Source organism: Oncorhynchus clarkii, chromosome 28 (genome assembly GCF_045791955.1).
Source record: "Oncorhynchus clarkii lewisi isolate Uvic-CL-2024 chromosome 28, UVic_Ocla_1.0, whole genome shotgun sequence".
Lineage (NCBI taxonomy): Eukaryota > Metazoa > Chordata > Actinopteri > Salmoniformes > Salmonidae > Oncorhynchus > Oncorhynchus clarkii.
Window position 1 is genome coordinate 23307886 of NC_092174.1, and position 18711 is coordinate 23326596.

General features: G+C 39.2%; 2 protein-coding genes across 2 annotated transcripts in view; one reads left to right on the forward strand and one right to left on the reverse strand.

The window, feature by feature from the left end:
* On the forward strand, positions 1-9563 carry LOC139387063 (dnaJ homolog subfamily B member 6-like). Its single transcript, XM_071133045.1, has 10 exons — positions 1-162; positions 1083-1171; positions 1341-1450; positions 1875-1940; positions 2101-2211; positions 3228-3371; positions 4809-5037; positions 5244-5314; positions 7857-8039; positions 8399-9563. The coding sequence occupies exons 2-10, from the start codon at positions 1107-1109 to the stop codon at positions 8467-8469; spliced, it is 1050 nt and encodes a 349-aa protein (XP_070989146.1). The 5' UTR covers positions 1-162; positions 1083-1106; the 3' UTR covers positions 8470-9563.
* Positions 8843-18711, reverse strand: part of LOC139386730 (transient receptor potential cation channel subfamily A member 1-like) — a 26429-nt gene continuing 16560 nt past the window's right edge. The window contains exons 16-28 of the mRNA XM_071132557.1: positions 18614-18673; positions 18386-18484; positions 15891-15961; positions 14065-14233; positions 13867-13956; positions 13425-13594; positions 13143-13272; positions 12288-12292; positions 10064-10241; positions 9896-9964; positions 9668-9772; positions 9248-9357; positions 8843-9061 (exon numbers count right to left, since the gene is read on the reverse strand). Coding sequence (XP_070988658.1) covers positions 8869-9061; positions 9248-9357; positions 9668-9772; positions 9896-9964; positions 10064-10241; positions 12288-12292; positions 13143-13272; positions 13425-13594; positions 13867-13956; positions 14065-14233; positions 15891-15961; positions 18386-18484; positions 18614-18673 — 1449 coding nt within the window. The 3' untranslated portion in view covers positions 8843-8868. The remainder of the gene's footprint in view (positions 9062-9247; positions 9358-9667; positions 9773-9895; positions 9965-10063; positions 10242-12287; positions 12293-13142; positions 13273-13424; positions 13595-13866; positions 13957-14064; positions 14234-15890; positions 15962-18385; positions 18485-18613; positions 18674-18711) is intronic.

The following is an 18711-nucleotide window of genomic DNA, read 5'->3' on the forward strand; positions in this document are numbered from 1 at the left end:
TAGCTAACCGGATGTTACGTAAAACTACAAACAACCCAAGGCTGTTGAATTGTCTGGGGCAAAGCAGCATTTTCTTGAATAACCATAACTGGAAAACGATAATAAATCACTACTGGAAACTTATCAGGCTATAGAAGAAAACTGGGACGGCTGAAGAGCTAGGTAATTTGACCAAGTCTTTGTTTTACCAGTGACACATTCCTTTGATGCTGGGCTTCATCACAAAAACATTAGCTAGCTAGTTAGCTTGCTAGCCTGTTGGTTGGCATTAGTTAGCTAGCCAGAATGATAATTTTGACAGCAACGCAAGTTACTGCAAAATGTTGATGTTGGCTAGAACACTCAGTATGGTCTTTAGCTTTGGTATGATTAGTTTTGAGTTGCCAGGTGATGTGTAATGCTAGGAGGCACAGGACGGCGAACAAAACTGGATATGCTATTGAGTTAGCAATCTTCTAGCTAACGTTAACATAGTGAGCATTATACACGCATTAGCTAGTAGAATGCAGAGTGACATTTCAAAGATATGGCGGAAAGAGAAAAAGATGAGACTCTGCGAAATTGTATACAATTATTTCCAACTGATAAAATCGATAGTTAAACAGTAGCTAGCTAACGTTGTATACCTGACTAACGCAGCCGTATCACAAGGATTAATGTCCCCACTAGTACATGTTAGTTACCTAGATCAGGAGCTTCAACATACGGACAATTGTGGCATTGCCCCTGTGGTTGACCCAGGGTTGTCAATCAGGCCTGGTTATTGTGAAATTGCACCAGGGGGTATGTTCTACACTGAGCCAGAATGTGACCTCTTTGGACGATAAAGCGTTGACCTTTATGGGACGTAAGCCCCCATCCTCCAGCTGTCACTCATGCATGCCAATTAGTTACCAGGCAACTGCCAGTCCAGTCTGGGGAGGATAAAGTAATTTAAGACATAGATTATCCCATATTCAAGGTGCTGCTGTACTTGCATTTTTTGTTCCCTGAGGCCTGGGAAATAATTGTCCATTTACACAATAGTTTGTATAAGATGTGCACTCCTGCAAATTTTACATTACTGTTTCCTATTCACACAGGTTGGAAAAAGTTTATACAAAACCATGGTGGAATATTATCACATTTTAGGAGTCCTAAGAAATGCATCTCAAGAAGACATAAAAAAAGCGTAAGTAGTCTTGTCAAGTTTAGCATATGTATTCCAATAGATAGACTGGCACTAGATGTAGATTAATGGATTTTCAGAAGTTTTAAATGTTTGATATACTGGGATAATAAGCTAGGCTTACATTTCAAGTCCCCTTGAGTTGCTGTTTAATGCATTTCTCTGCTTTCAGGTACAGAAAATTGGCACTAAAATGGCATCCTGACAAAAACCCAGAAAATAAGGAAGAAGCAGAGAAAAAGTTCAAAGAACTTTCTGAGGCCTATGAGGTTCTGTCAGATGGTAAGTCATACATTTTGAAAGGCGTTTGAAGCCAAGAGAACACAGTATTTATAATAGATGAACAATAAATAATGCACTGATATCTGCATCCATGACACGTAAAATACATCTAACCAAAATAAGTTATTTTCAAGGAAGCTGTTTGTTCACATACAATAGCAGCATCCACAACTGTTATGCAATTGTTAAATGGTGTGTTAATGCGATGTGAGTAGTTGAGGTTGCGAAAGATTATATTTGATTCCTTCTGAAATTCGCCTTAATAATCCCATAAAGGCTGTATATGCTGATCTGTATGTACTTACCCAGTGTCATGTCCCTCTGAACCCTTGACAAGCATCCAGTGTATCTCACCTGTTATCATCCTGTTTATCATTTTACTGTTTGTTTTGATGTGAGTTTACGTTTTTATATTCTGTTGTAGCCAACAAGAGGAACATGTATGATCGCTATGGTAAAGCAGGCCTAACAACAAACAGTGGAGGAGGTGGTAAGTCCTTTCTTTATTAGGCTCTTGGCGGATTTCAGAAATGTATACAATTATTTTGTGGACGATTTAATTGTTAGTTACTCTATTCATCTGTAATTAACAATCATAACACTTATTATTATTTCCACTGACCATATTCATCATTTTTGTTTTCATTTAGTTGGACATTACCACAATGGTGATCATTTCAACGAAGGGTTCACGTTCCGCAATCCTGAAGATGTCTTCAGAGAGTTCTTTGGCGGTCGAGATCCTTTTGCGGATTTCTTTGGTGAGCATTTTGTAGCTCAATTGCCCTCAGCAATGTTTAGACTGTTGTTGTTCATGTTTGCTGTGTTCTAGTGTACTATGGAATATATTGCTTTCTTGTTTTTGACACTTCTCCCAGTCGTATTTAAGGTTAGAACTACAGTTCTAGGCGTTCTGATACTTCTAGCTTGGAGTTTACATTTTTGATAACATAGCTACAGTATTTCACTTTGTGTGTATAGTATTGCTTACTAGGTGTGTCCAATCAATTTTGTAACCACTCCCTCTTTAAATTAGGGCTAATTGGAAAAGCTGTTTTAAAAGAGGACATTGTATTATTTCTTTGTACTCCCTGACGAAGGCCATGCAGCCGAAATGCGTCAGTTAAAAAAAACTTTGTTTCTATTGAACATAGAAATAGAAATAAAGGCATTTTAATTAATTATATGAAGAGTGCCTTGGTCCTCCTTTCTTTTTGATGACCAATTCACCCCGTTTACCAAAGGGCACCTTCTGTCTACCAAAATGTACTATTGTGTACCTTAGTAGCACTTCCTTTCCTCCTCTTTCTGCGAGCATTGTTTTTTGACTATTAGTAATACATTGTCAACAGTATATATATATTTTAAAGCTTTTACAGAGAGCGCTGCAGACGGAAGAGGGGGACAATCAGTAGGAGATAGGAGAGCACAGAGATGAGAGACAGGCAGAGATGAAATGGGCAACCAGAGAAGGAAAGTCAGTGATGAATGAGGGGGCCCAGTCGTCCTTTATGAGGATCATGTTGGGTTGGTTACAATAGGCTCAGTATGCTTATCCCAGAAACTAATAATATAAATCATTTAGTTCATAGCATCTACTAGATTGGAGATTTACAGTCAGTAAATTGCATTACATTCACTTTCTGTGCGTAGGTGGCGTAGGTCTATTTATCTGAAAGCATGCAGGCTATTTCTCGTTGTTTATAACTTTAGCTGTCACCCAGAAACTGAACACAGTCTCTCTTCTCTTCACACTGTTTCTTCTCTTCTCCTGCAGGAGGGGATCCGTTTGGGGATGAGTTCTTTGGTGGAGGGAGGAGGCACCACAGGGGAGTGAGCAGGAGTCGAACGGGGGGACCCTTCTTCGGGGGATTTGGTGGCTTCCCACCGTTTGGTGCAGGCTTCACAGCGTTTGACCCAGGTCAGGAAACACAGGTCCCAGATATACAGTACCAGTCAAAAGTTAGGACACATCTACTCATTCAAGGCTTTTTCTTTATTTTTTTTACTATTTTCTACATTGTAGAATTATAGGGAATACATCAAAACAATGAAATAACAGATATGGAATCATGTCACCAAAAAAGTGTTAAACAAATTAAAATAGATTTTATATTTCAGGTTCTTCAAAATAGCCACCCTTTGCCTTGGCAGATTTGCACACTCTTGGCATTCTCTCAACCATCTTCACCTGGAATGCTTTTCCAACAGTCTTAAAGGAGTTCCCACATATGCTGAGCATATTGGCTGCTTTTCCTTCACTCTGTGGTCCAACTCATCCCAAACCATCTCAATTGGGTTGTCTGGTGATTGTGGAGACCAGGTCATCTGATGCAGCACTCCATCACTCTCCTTGGTCAAATAGCCCTTACATGGCCTGGAGGTGTGTCTTGGGTAATTGTCCTGTTGAAAAACAAGTGATAGTCCCACTAAGCGCATACCAGATGGGATGGTGTATCGCTGCATATTGCTGTGGTAGCCATTCTGTTTAAGTGTTCCTTGAATTCTAAATAAACCACCTACAGTGTCACCAGTAAAGCACCATCCCTCCTCCTCCATGCTTCACGGTGAGAACCACAGAGATCATCCATTCACCTGATCTGTGTCTCACAAAGACACGGCGGTTGGAACCAAAAATCTAAAATTTGGACTCATCAGACCTAAGAATAGATTTCCACCAGTCTAATGTCCATTGTTTGTGTTTCTTGGCCCAAGCAAGTGTCTTCTTCTTACTGGTGTCCTTTTAGTAGTGGTTTCTTTGCAGCAATTCAACCATGAAGGCCTGATTTACGTGGTCTCCTCTGAACAGTTGATGTTGAGATGTGTCTGTTACTTGAACTCTGTGAAGCATTCATTTGGGCTGCAATTTCTGAGGTGCAGTTAACTTTAATGACCTTATCCTCTGCAGCATAGGTAACTATGGGTCTTCCTTTCCTGTGGTGGTCCTCATGAGAGACATTTTCATCATAGCGCTTGATGGTTTTTGCAACTGCACTTGAATGAACTTTCAAAGTTCTTGAAATGTTCCGCATTGACTGACCTTCGTGTCTTAAAGTAATGTACAATGTAAAAATAAAGAAAACCCTTGAATGAGTAGGTGTGTCCAAACGTTTGACTGGTACTGTTCATGTTTAATCAAAACATTATCCCAAAGAAACAAACATGTATGTTATTTATCAGTTCACCTTCTAATTTCTTAGGAAACCCTTGGTCCTGTCGGTACTGTGAAATAAAGTGTAAAGCTATCAATCCAGAATCACTTTTCCTTAAAGCAGTTAGAGGATGTATTTGTTGATGCGTTTAGAGATGGGATTGTTATGGATCTATAAGTGAATGTCATCTCTCTGTTCCCTGATAGGCTTTACCTCTTTCGGACACATGGGTCACATGGGCCATATGGGTCCTATGGGCCATATGAGTCACATGGGTCATCTGGGAGGAGGAGGAGGAGGCCATGGTGGCTTCACTGCCTTCTCCTCCACCTCTTTTGGCGGCGGGGGTGGAGGTGGAGGAGGCGGGATGGGCAACTTCCGCTCCGTATCAACCTCCACGAAATTCATCAACGGCAGGAAAATCACAACAAAACGGTAGATTAGTAGCTCTCTAACCACACAGTGAAGTTGATATTGTTTTGTTTAGTCTTTAATTGTTATGCTGTCAAGCGGAAAATGCAACTAGTTAACTACTTTTCTATTAGGCCAGATAGCCTCTGATGATAGTGTATCCTTTAACATGGGTTCTTATTGAAGTGCATTGATTTAGAAAATGATTTGAATCCCCCTCCATACTTTAGAATTGTGGAGAATGGACAGGAACGCGTAGAGGTGGAAGAAGACGGACAGTTAAGATCACTAACCGTCAATGGTAAGGAACAACTACTGCGACTGGATAACAAGTAATCTCCTGGAGCATTACCAGCACAAACTTGAGCTCAAAAAAACAATGTTATGTCATTGTTTGGATGTTTGTACTTATGTTTGGTTTTCCCTTGTTAGAGTTTGTAGGTCAGTGTCCATTGAGTAAATTCAATTTTCTATGCATTTTGTTAATGTATTTATGAATTTGAGCTGTCAACAATTTGGCTCAGGATGGAGTGTTATACTTGCGTTTGGGACCATGGTGTAAGTAAGTTAGGATCAGAGAACTTCTGTTTGTACTGTCTTTCTGTATGCACTTCTTCGCTCTATTGCAGTCTCTCTCTGATAGTGTTTTGGACAAGGAACACTTTGTGCATTTGGATAAAGCATGACTTTGCTTTTTCATCTGGATATTAATATGAGTGTTAACTGGAAAACGTAACCCTGGCTTTAAAACCCTGTTTACGACCTGATTGCTTATCTAACCTTTGTTAGTAACATTTCTTTTATAAATGCTGGTAGAAAGTGTTAATATGCTATTTTATTTGTTCTAATACTAGTGTTTTTAGTTGTTTTGTTCATTTCAGCATGTATGCCAATAAATGTTGTTCAGTCTTAATGTTATGATTGCATAACCATGCACAAATTAACGATTCATTATATAAATGATACATGAATATACAAGGAATTTTGTGTACTTTGTAAAACAATTTAAAAACAATAAATATGAATTTCATCCTTTTTTGGGGATTGGACGGACAGTCTTGAGTGGCGTGGTGTGCTGTTTCTTCTAGCAGAACAAGCAGTTCATCGTTCTAAACTGCTGCTTTGCTTACAGAGGATTGATCCCTTTGTGTGAGTGCATGCTACTGTACTAACTGCACGAACAGGCTTTCTATCTCCTAGATATCTTTCTATGTGCATTCTATTGTCCTATTTTGCATGACATTTCTGTCTTGTCATGTACTATCTTTTCATGGTGTGAAAGCATAATCAATGGAGGATATTCTTGCTATGTACATTATGTCAACTGGTCAGCTGAGTCCATAATAAAGTAGCATGGGAGCTACTTTTACCATAAGAATCACTTTATTGTAGTTTTAGGTATAGTTGACTTGACAAAGTTGCATGCATCTTGATTAGCCTCATTCACATTTATCTCTGCTCATCTACAGTGTATTTGAAAAGTATTCAGACCCCTTGATTTTTTCCCCACATTTTGTTACGTGACAGCCTTGTTCTAAAATGTATTAAATTGTTCCCCCCATCAATCTACACACAATACCCCATAATGACAAACCCAAAATTGTTTTTAGAATTTTTTTATGGGTGTATTAAAAAAAACACAAAAAAAACATAATTTACATATTTAAATATTCAGACCATTTTACTCAGTACATTGTTAAAGCACCTTTGGCAGCGATTACAGCCTTGAGTCTTCTTGGGCATGACGCTACAAGCTTGGCACACCTGTATTTGGGGAGTTTCTCCCATTCTTCCATGCAGATCTTCTCAAGCTCTGTCAGGTTGGATGGGGATCACCGCTGCAGACATGTTCGATTGGGTTCTAGTCCGGCATCTGGCTTGGCCACTCTAGGACATTCAGAGACTTCTCCCGAAGCAACTGTCTGTTTAAGGTCGTTGTCCTGTTGGAAGTTTAACCTTCGCCCCAGTCTGAGGTCCTGAGTGCTCGAGCAGGTTTCTATCAAGGTTCTCTCTACTTTGCTCCGTTCCTCTTTCCCTTAATCCTGACTAGTCTCCCAGTCCCTGAAAAAAATCCCCACAGTATGATGCTGCCACCACAATCCATCACCGTAGGGATGGTGCCAGGTTTCCTCCAGACGTTACGCTTGGCATTCAGGTCAAAGAATCTTGGTTTCATCAGACCAGAGAATCTTATAGAAACATCTCAAGGATGATCAATGGAAACAGGATGCACCTGAGCTCAATTTCGAAGTCTCATAGCAAAGGGTCTGAATACTAATGTAAATATGGTATTTCTGATGGATGAGGGAAGAAAATAATTTAATAAATTTTAGAGTAAGGTTGTATATCAAAATGTGGAAAAAGTCAAGGGGCTTGAATACTTTCCGAATGCACTATATGTGAGATTATTAAATCCTCATTTTCTATATTTCACTCCACGCCTCCTCTTTACTGGAAAATGTTTAGAGTTATTGCAGATAGAAAGATGCGATATAGAACAGACTGTGTTCTCTCTCTCACACACACACTGTCTCACTCCTTTGCTTATATGACCCAAAATAATACACCCTATTGAAAAAGCATCAACTTTCACTCATAATATGGCATTTTTGAGATTTCACAGCATTTTTCCTTTGTCCCTTTTATGTATTTAGCAATTAACTGTTCAGTTCAACATGATCCATCTGATGGTTACACCTGTTTAGGTTCAGTCATTTACCTACTGTACGTCTGTTCTGATGCATGGAAATCCAATGGAGCGTTTCCTATTGAAGACCGTATGTATTGTAAGGGGTAACTGGTGTCACCCCTCTCTTCTTACAACACCGCATTCCTCTCCCCAGGGGTAAAGCCTATTGCCACAGTTCAAGCAGTCCAACAGGAGGAGTGCAGACAAACTGTTACTGCACACTCTTCCAGTGCACATGCCTCCCGGTCCTCTGTTCCCCGTCCTCCTTGTCATCATGTAAAGACTTCCCCCCACAGGCCCACTCCAGACAGAGAGGAGGGAAGGAGCCCAGCTTCAGGTTAGAACCACTTTCAATACATGATCCCTAACATTCCCATGATAGTACAGTGGGCAATATTTTTTTAAAGATTTGTATAAGGTACTTGGAAACATCATGGAGAAGGTGTGCAGGGATTCAATTCTCAATCAAAGTGGAATAATGTGTTTTTTGTTTTCATACTGTAGTTTTGGGCCTATCAAAAGAGTAGGAGTTGTGATCTAGTATCAATTTAGCCTTTTAAATCATAATGAATAAGACAAGGAGAGATCTCATCCTAGATCAGGTTTCCTGCTCTGAGACGCAATGTGAATATGGGCCCTGGACTCATTGGATCCACAATCAAATAAGCTGTCTTTTTCTTATGCATCTCTCTCCAGTACACAGTGAAAACAAGAGGAAGAAACCCATGCCTGAGCCCACAGAGGATGCCAAAAAGAGAAAAACATGATCCAGTACACACAGATCCTTGTCCTCCTAGTCAGCTACGGAAACAATATGTTATTGATACACCTTTAACAATGAATATTGTTTTAAAGGACACTTTAATATGGGGTCCTCAAAGCGCTTTAGCAAGAATGCACAGATACTGTAAATGTATAATCCTGACTCGTTTTCTATCATATATCCTATCTTACGCCCATAGGAAAATGTGGGGTGCATCCGACTAAATGATTCAGAAAACCATGCAAAATACAATTGAAATGAGTTTAAATCATGACACTTGTCTTCCCTTACATCCAGTAATATACATTACTAAAGGAACACTGTCGATTAGTTTAGCTGAAATATTGAATGGGTGATGTGCAGGGGTTGACTTGTCAGTCCATTATAATATATGTGATGGATGTTACTTCCTAGCTCCCAGTGCCCTCAGCAGAGGGTTCCATTTGCTCTGGGAGGGGAGGGGCTTGTCCCTGTAGCCCTGGAACAGCTGTGGACCATCATGCTCCTCCTCCACCTCCGAACTGATCTCCATCTTCTGAACGATCAGCTTCAGCAGGTTGTGCTGCTTCTCGATAACATTAGACATCTCCTTCAGCCTGGGTAAATAATAGATCATCTATTTTAATAGTCTAAAAATGTGTGTAGTATTGAAGCGCTTAAAACAAAATCGATAGAATGCACTTTAAATACTGATAAACAATATCATGTTAATACTTGTGCATTGCTCTGCTGTTGTATTTGAATAAGGTCAAACAAACCACTGGTGTGAGCTAAGTTCTCACCTGTACTTCTGTTTACTGATTTCCTGTTCCATAGGTGTAGATGGAGGGGAAGTGGGGCTGAGACGGGTTCTCTCATGCCCCATACCCAGCATTGCATAGAACATTTCTCTCTGTTAAAGGAGATTCAGACTATTCATTATTACTATGTTGTTTACAAAACATCTATACCAAAAACTAACAGTGTCCTGTGGTGGACTTCCATGCAGAGTATTAGTTGATTAAACAATCCTTTAAACTAACTGATTCTCAATTTTTATAGATCAATAGATAAACTGAAGAAAGTACCTTATTAAACGCCTTCGAAAGGACCTCAAAATATTTGTTCTGTTTTTCAATTTGAAAGCCCTTCCATTTTACGCAAACATTCAAAGGGCAGTTAACATATTATTTTAAATACGACCACTTGTAGAAAGGACACACCTTTCTGCCGTAGGCTCTGTTAGGGTACTCAGTGAGAGAGGCCTGGTCAACCCTCTTCATTAACCAGTACGGCATCTTCTCCTCTAGACTAGTGTGAAGCTCAATCTGTAGAATAATGGTTTATAATACATGCAGATGTTTTTTTTTATCCTGGCCGTCAAACACTAGTAAAGAGTTTGAAAATTCTTAATGAGTTTGAAAAAGCATGACAAAGAAATCAAAACACACCTGCATTCCCATTTGCTTCAGCTCAGCATTCGCCTGTACTTCTGCTATGTCACCAACAGCCAAGCCAATCTATGTCACACAAAAGGTAGTCATGTAGATGCAATGAAGCATCCGTAGTTGATAATGGGAATGTAAGAAAATTGCTTCCTGTAGGATTTTAGGACTTACCATTAGGTTCATGAGGAGAATGGGCACAGCGAAGGTGAACATAACAAAAATGGCATAGGTCAAAGAAGGGAATGGCAGAATCCCGTTCAGAAATGGCTTCAGGATATTTTCTTGGTAGTTGAGTTCTCCAACCATCATGACAAATACTTGCATGATTGCTAGCAGCATGCTAGATCCACTGTCAACAACGTTCTGGGAACAACGATGCATGAAGTCATATACAGTGAACTCCAAAAGTGTTGGGACAGTGGCACATTAGTTTGTTGTTGCTTTCGCTCTGTACTCCAGCATTTTGGATTTGAAGTGCAGACGGTTAGCTTTAATTTGAGGGTATTTTCATCCATATCGGGTGAACCATTAAGAAATTACAGCACTTTATGCGCATAATCCCCCCATATTAGGGAACCAAAAGTATTGAAACAAATTCACTTACAGTTGAAGTCGGAAGTTTACATACAACTTAGCAAAATACATTTCAACTCAGTTTTTCACAATTCCTGACATTTAATCCTTGTAAAAATTCCCTGTCTTAGGTCAGTTAGAATCACCACTTTATTTAAAGAATGTGAAATGTCAGAATAATAGTAGAGAGAATGATTTATTTCAGCTTTTATTTATTTCATCACATTCCCAGTGAGTCAGAAGTTTACATACACTCAATTACTATTTGGTAGCATTGCCTTTAAATTATTTAACTTGGGTCAAACGTTTCGGGAAGCCTTCCACAAGCTTCCCACATAAGTTGGGGGAATTTTGGCCCATTCCTCCTGACAGAGCTGGTGTAACTGAGTCAGGTTTGTAGGCCTCTTTGCTTGCACACTCTTTTTCAGTTCTACCCACACATTTTCTATGGGATTGAGGTCAGGGCTTTGTGATGGTCACTCCAACACCTTGACTTTGTTGTCCTTAAGCCATTTTGCAGCAACTTTGGAAGTATGCTTGGGGTCATTGTCCATTTGGAAGACCCATTTGCGACCAAGCTTTAACTTCCTGAGTGATGTCTTGAGATGTTGCTTCAATATATCCACATAATTTCCCTTCCTCATGATGCCATCTATTTGGTGAAGAGCACCAGTCCCTCCTGCAGCAAAGCATCCCCACAACATGAGGCTGCCACCCCCGTGCTTCATGGTTGGGATGGTGTTCTTCAGCTTGCAAGCCTCCCCCTTTTTCCTCCAAACATAACGATGGTCATAATGGTCAAACAGTACTATTTTTGTTCATCAGACCAGAGGACATTTCTCCAAAAAGTACAATCTTTGTCCCCATGTGCAGTTTCAAAACAGTTTTGGAGCAGTGGCTTCTTCCTTGCAGGTTATGTCGATATAGGACTCATTTTACTGTGAATATAGATACTTGTGTACCTGTTTCCTCCAGCATCTTCACAGGGTCCTTTGCTGTTGTTCTGGGATTGATTTGCACTTTTCGCACCAAAGTACGTTCATCTCTAGGAGACAGAACGCGTCTCCTTCCTGAGCGGTATGACGGCTGCGTGGTCCCATGGTGTTTATTCTTGCGTACTATTGTTTGTACAGATTAATGTGGTACCTTCAAGAGTTTGGAAATTGCTCCCAATGATGAACCAGACTTGTGGAGGTCTACAATATTTTTTCTGAGGTCTTGTCTGTTTTATTTAGATTTTCCCATGATGTCAAGCAAAGAGGCACTGAGTTTGAAGGCAGGCATTGAAATACATCCACAGGTACACCTCCAATTGACTTAAATGATGTCAATTAGCCTTTCAGAAGCTTCTAAAGCCATGACATCATTTTCTGGAATTTTCCAAGCTGTTTAAAGGTACAGTCAACTTAGTGAATGTAAACTTCTGCCCCACTGGAATTGTGATACAGTGAATTATAAGTGAAATAATCTGTCTGTAAACAATTGTTGGAAAAATTACTTGTGTCATGCACAAAGTAGATGTCCTAACCGTCTTGCCAAAACTATAGTTTGTTTACAAGAAATTTGTGGAGGGGTTGAAAAATGAGTTTGAATAACTCCAACCTAAGTGTATGTAAATTTCTGACTTCAACTGTATATGTGTATTAAAGAAGTCAAAAGTGAAGTATTTGGTTCCATATTCCTAGCACGCAATGATTACATCCAGTTTGCGACTCTACACATTTGTTGGATGCATTTGCTGTTTGTTTTGGTTACGTTTCAAATTATTTTGCACCCAATAGAAATTAATGGTAAATAATGTGTTGTGTCATTTTGGAGTCACTGTTTCTACCATGATTATGGATAACCCTGAATAAATTGTGAATTATGGTGAGTGAGAAAGTTAGGCACACAAATATCACCCCCCCCCCCCCCAAAAAAAAAATGCCTACCTCTCCTATTATTGTAATGGTGAAAGGTTAGCATGTCTTGGGGGTATGACATTTGTGCGCTTTGTAACTTTCTCACTCATCATTATTCACGATTCATTCAGGATTATCCGTAATCATGATAGCATCCTCATTATTGTAGTAGTGTTAGAAATATATTATATTCTTATTTACAATAAAAGAGACTCCAAAATGACACAATACATTTTTTACCATTATTTTCTAATGAGCACAAAATAATCTGAAACCACCAAAAATGCATCCAACAAATTTGTAGAGTCACAAGCTTGCTGTAGTCATTGCGTGCTATGAATATGGGACCAAATACTTCACTTTTGACTACTTTAAAATACATTAGTTCATTTGTCCCAGTATTTTTGGTCCCCTAAAATGGGAGGACTACAGTATGTACAAAAAGTGCTGTAATTTCTAAAAGGTTCACCCCATATGAATGAAAATACCCTCATATTAAAGCTGACAGTCTGCACTTTGACCTCATAGTCATTGCATCATTTAAAATCCAAAGCGCTGGAGTACAGAGCCAAAACAACAACAAATGTGTCCCTCTCACCAATGCTTTCGGAGCTCACTGCAACTGTGGAAATGCATTATACAAATACAGGTACAAGTTATTGGTCATTTCTAACAGATGTTCACAGACAAAACATTCAGCTACATACATTACACAATACAATGTTCTTCACATAGAGATAAAACATTGTTACATCTCTATGGTCCTGTAAACATACCTGGTCTTGTATCAGGGCATAGAAAGCCAATGCAAATGCAAGCAGCAAGAAGAAGAACAGTACAATGATGCTTAAAAGAGTTTTTGCAATCTCTAAAAACATCACCACGTAGATCCCAACACGTTCAAACCTGTGGACCAATAGTGATTTCATTTCTTAAAATTGCTTTTGTTGATAAAAATACATTTGATCAGTTAATATAAATAAATGTTTCTTCAAAGAGGAATCTCAGTAAACCTACACTATTTTAGGTAATAAAAAAAAAACATTCAGTCGCCATACCGTTGGAAATAGAGGAGAAAGTTGATCCAGGATAGAAGAACTGCCACTACCCCAGCCTCCCAATGCCATGTCTCCTTGAAGTCCATCAGTAAAGGGATCACAAACAACAGAGAACTGACGGCAGCACCCCAGTCTAATGCATTGGTCACATCACGGAAGTACTTTGAACCCTTGAATAGAAACACATCAAATTAACGTCTATTTCAAAATTGTAACGAATTCGGGAGGTAGCCCCGAATGGGTCTCGAACCCGGGTTCAGCGACTGTCAACCAACCACCTTAAACTTTATACCAAGTTATCCAAACTCTTTGACAAGGTTGCTAGGTGTTGGGTTAACTTCGCTACAATATATTTAAAATGATCAATTCACACTACCAGATAAATCACATACCATGGATTGAGGCTACAGTATTTAGAACAGATGTATATTTCCATGATTACCTGCTGAACTATCTGCACCAGCTCCTTGCCAACTGTGTACAGATTCATGGCAAGAATCAGGAACATGCAGGTGGTGATAAGATAGCATTGCTGTGAAGATGGAGGAGTTGTTATTGAATTGAGTTTCTGAGACAAACAAATACACTAGGAAAGAAGTCTAATGTCTTGCTGTGGATGTAATCGGATCTCATACGGCACCTTGTCAAGGGAGGTGGTCACCATGCTTACTGATGATGATGGTGATGTAGTGCGGGTGACATTGGTGTTGAGGATGGGCTTCAGAGTATGAATGATGTGTGTCAGAGGCCCCAGACCAAGTGAGTAGACAGCCAGATTGAGCAGATGCACTTTGATACCATAGGCGTTCCTAAATAGATATAAGAAACCATTTGGTGAGTATTCGCAGGTGACTGTTCACTAATATATTTTGTATGTAGCTTACTATATACTGTAGTTTGGCATGACTTTTAATTTGATGTTGTCAATATTTACAGTGTTGGAGACAGTAGTGTCATGTTAATATTTACAGTGTTGGAGACAGTAGTATCATGTTAATATTTACAGGGTTGGAGACAGTAGTATCATGTTAATATTTACAGTGTGGAAGACAGTAGTATCATGTTAATATTTACAGTGTGGAAGACAGTAGTATCATGTTAATATTTACAGTGTGGAAGACAGTAGTATCATGTTGATATTTACAGGGTTGGAGACAGTAGTATCATGTTAATATTTACAGGGTTGGAGACAGTAGTATCATGTTAATATTTACAGTGTTGGAGACAGTAGTATCATGTTGATATTTACAGTGTGGAAGACAGTAGTATCATGTTAATATTTACAGTGTGGAAGACAGTAGTATCATGGTGATATTTACAGTGTTGGAGACGGTAGTATCATGTTGATATTTACAGGGTTGGAGACAGTAGTATCATGTTAATATTTACAGGGTTGGAGACAGTAGTATCATGTTAATATTTACAGTGTGGAAGACAGTAGTATCATGTTGATATTTACAGTGTTGGAGACGGTAGTATCATGTTGATATTTACAGGGTTGAAGACAGTAGTATCATGTTGATATTTACAGTGTGGAAGACAGTAGTATCATGTTAATATTTACAGGGTTGAAGACAGTAGTATCATGTTGATATTTACAGTGTGGAAGACAGTAGTATCATGGTGATATTTACAGTGTTGGAGACGGTAGTATCATGTTGATATTTACAGGGTTGAAGACAGTAGTATCATGTTGATATTTACAGTGTTGGAGACAGTAGTATCATGGTGATATTTACAGTGTGGAAGACAGTAGTATCATGTTAATATTTACAGGGTTGGAGACAGTAGTATCATGTTGATATTTACAGTGTGGAAGACAGTAGTATCATGTTAATATTTACAGGGTTGGAGACAGTAGTATCATGTTGATATTTACAGTGTTGGAGACAGTAGTATCATGTTGATATTTACAGTGTGGAAGACAGTAGTATCATGTTAATATTTACAGGGTTGGAGACAGTAGTATCATGTTGATATTTACAGTGTGGAAGACAGTAGTATCATGTTAATATTTACAGTGTGGAAGACAGTAGTATCATGTTAATATTTACAGTGTTGGAGACAGTAGTATCATGGTGATATTTACAGTGTGGAAGACAGTAGTATCATGTTGATATTTACAGTGTTGGAGACGGTAGTATCATGTTGATATTTACAGTGTTGGAGACGGTAGTATCATGTTGATATTTACAGTGTTGGAGACAGTAGTATGATGTTGATATTTACAGTGTTAGAGACAGTAGTATCATGTTAATATTTACAGTGTTGGAGACAGTAGTATCATGTTAATATTTACAGTGTTGGAGACAGTAGTATCATGTTAATATTTACAGGGTTGGAGACAGTAGTATCATGTTAATATTTACAGTGTTGGAGACAGTAGTATCATGTTAATATTTACAGTGTTGGAGACAGTAGTATGACGATAACGTATTATGATAAAGGTCATGCAGTGTCACTCACCATTTCATTTCTAGATACTTCTTGCAGACAGGATGGGTCAGAAGCTCTCTGCAATTAAATTGCACCATGGACTAGTAAAAAAATAACAATATAAACACTTTGAATACATTTCAGATAATTATGTTTTCCTTTTCACTATCCAACAATGTTGTGTTGTGGGAATGACAAATACATGCAGTGCCTTCAGAAAGTATTCCGACCTCTAGATTTTTTCCACATTTTGTTACGTTACAGCTTCATTCTAAAATGAATTAAATATTTTTTTCCCCTCGTCAATGTACCCAAAATACTCCATAATTACAAAGCAAAAACAGGTTTTTAGAAATGTTTGCTAATTTACACAAAAAAAAAAATGAAATATCACATTTGCATAAATATTCAGACCCTTTAAGCAATACATTGTTGAAGCACCTTTGGCAGCGATTACAGCCTTAAGTCTTCTTGGGTATAATGCTACAAGCTTGGCACACCTGTATTTGGGGAGTTTCTCCCATTCTTCTCTGCAGATCCTCTCAAGCTCTGTCAGGTTGGATGGGGAGCGTCGATGCACAGCTATTTTCAGGTCTCTCCAGAGATGTTCGATCGGGTTCAAGTCCGGGCTCTGGCTGGGCCACTCAAGGACATTCAGAGACTTGTCCAGGAGCCACTCCTGTGTTGTCTTGGCTGTGTGTTTAGGTTCACCTTCCTGTTGGAAGGTGAACTTTCACCCCAGTCTGAGGTCCTGAGCTCTCTGGAGCAGGTTTTCATCAAGGATCTCTCTATACTTTGCTTCGTTCATCTTACCCTCAATCCTGACTAGTCTACCAGTCCCTGCCTCTGAAAAACATCCCCACAGCATGAAGCTGCCACCACCATGCTTCAACGTAGGGATGGTGCCAGGTTTTCTCCAGACGTGACACTTGGCATTCAGGCCAAAGAGTTCAATCTTGGTTTCATCAGACCAGAGAATCTTGTTTCTCATAGTCTGAGAGTCTTTAAGTGCCTTTTGGCAAACTCCAAGTAGGCCGTCATGTGCCTTTTACTGAGGAGTAGCTTCCGTCTGGCCACTCTACCATAAGGGCCTTATTGGTGGAGTGCTGCAGAGATGGTTGTTCTTTTGGAAGGTTCTCTCATCTCCACAGAGGAACTCTGGAGCTCTGTCAGAGTGATTGCTCAGATTGCTCAGTTTGGTGGTCTTGGTGGTTCCAAACTTCTTCCATTTAAGAATGATGGAGGCCACTGTGTTTTGGGAGAACTTCAATGCTGCAGACATTGTTTGGTACCCTTCCCCAGATCTGTGCCTCGACACAATCTTGTCTCGGAGCTCTATGGACAATTCCTTCGACCTCATGGCTTGGTTTTTACTCTGACATACACTGTCAACTGTGGGACCTTATCTATACAGGCGTGTGCCTTTCCAATCATGTCCAATCAATTGAATTTACCACAGGTGGACTCCAATCAAGTTGTAGAAACATCTCAAGGATTATCAATGGAAACAGGATGCACCTGAGCTCAATTTTGATTATGTAAGAATATTCAAAGGTAAATACACAACGCAGAGGACTAAAGGTCAAGAGGGGAACTGAAGATTAATGGTTTAGGGACACGGGAGGAATGTCAGTCCAGGACTCATAGCTACATGTGGCAAGTTCTCATTGGTCCAAATTGTCTATACATTGAGCCTGAAACGGGATACTTGTTATTTGGCCATTGGCCCAATTTTGCTGCAAGGAATTCTAATTTGTCAACCGCAGGCTAGGGTTGGGGTATAAACTACATCCTGTCTATTTGTTCAGTGGAGAAATCATTGAGGACAGGGTAGAATGAACATCTGTCATCTACTTTCCAGCATAACAACTATGATTTGCTCTCTTTGTATAAATATATTTTTCTCCCCCTGATTTGCTTTGGGGTCTGTGTTATTAAAGAATAACATCAACTGCTCACAATTCTCATAGCAAAGGGACTGAATACTTATGTAAATTTGGTGTTTCTGTTTTTATATTTAATACATTTGCAGAAATGTCTAAAAACCTATTTTCAATTTGTCATTATGGGATATTGTGTGTAGATTGCTGGAAGTAAAAAAAAAAAAATCAATTTAAGAATAATATTGTAATGTAACAAAATGTGGGAAAAGTCAAGGGGTCAAATTACATTCCGAAGTCACTGTATATGACCTGTTTCTGATATTGCACTGTTTTGCTTTAAAGTGTAAGTTGGGGAAACTTCATGGCCCTTAACCCTAGAGAAAAATTCCATGTTTGAAAACAGTGCAGTTCAGTTTACAGTAGTGTTTCACAACCCTGGTCCTGCAGTACCCTCAACAGTACACATTTTCTTTGTAGCCCTGAACAAACACACCTCATTCAACTCATTGAGGGCTTGATGATTAGTTGGCAAGTTGAATCAGGTGTGCTTGTCCAGGGTTACAATAAAAATATGTACTGTTTGGGGTACTGTAGGATCAGAGTTGGGAAACACTGCTCTACAGTATTGCAGTGGGTACTAACGTTTAGAGCAGTGAGAGGCTGGAAGTAGTAGCTTTTGTCTGTTTTTCCAAGCTTAATGATATGAATGGGAGCTTGGAGCCATTTGAAAGTGTACTCGATCTGTTGATAAAATACATATTCGTTTACAACACACCCTAACTGGAATGTTTTTGTGAATTTGATTAAGCAATAATGAATCTGAGTTTTAAGAAGGTAATACCGAATACAGAATAGAGAGAACAGACGTACAGAGTAGTTGTAACTATTTACGTCATCATCTGACTCCTTCACACAAGTGTCCAAAAGATGCTGTGGAGAAACACTGCACCATTAATGTTTTCTAATAT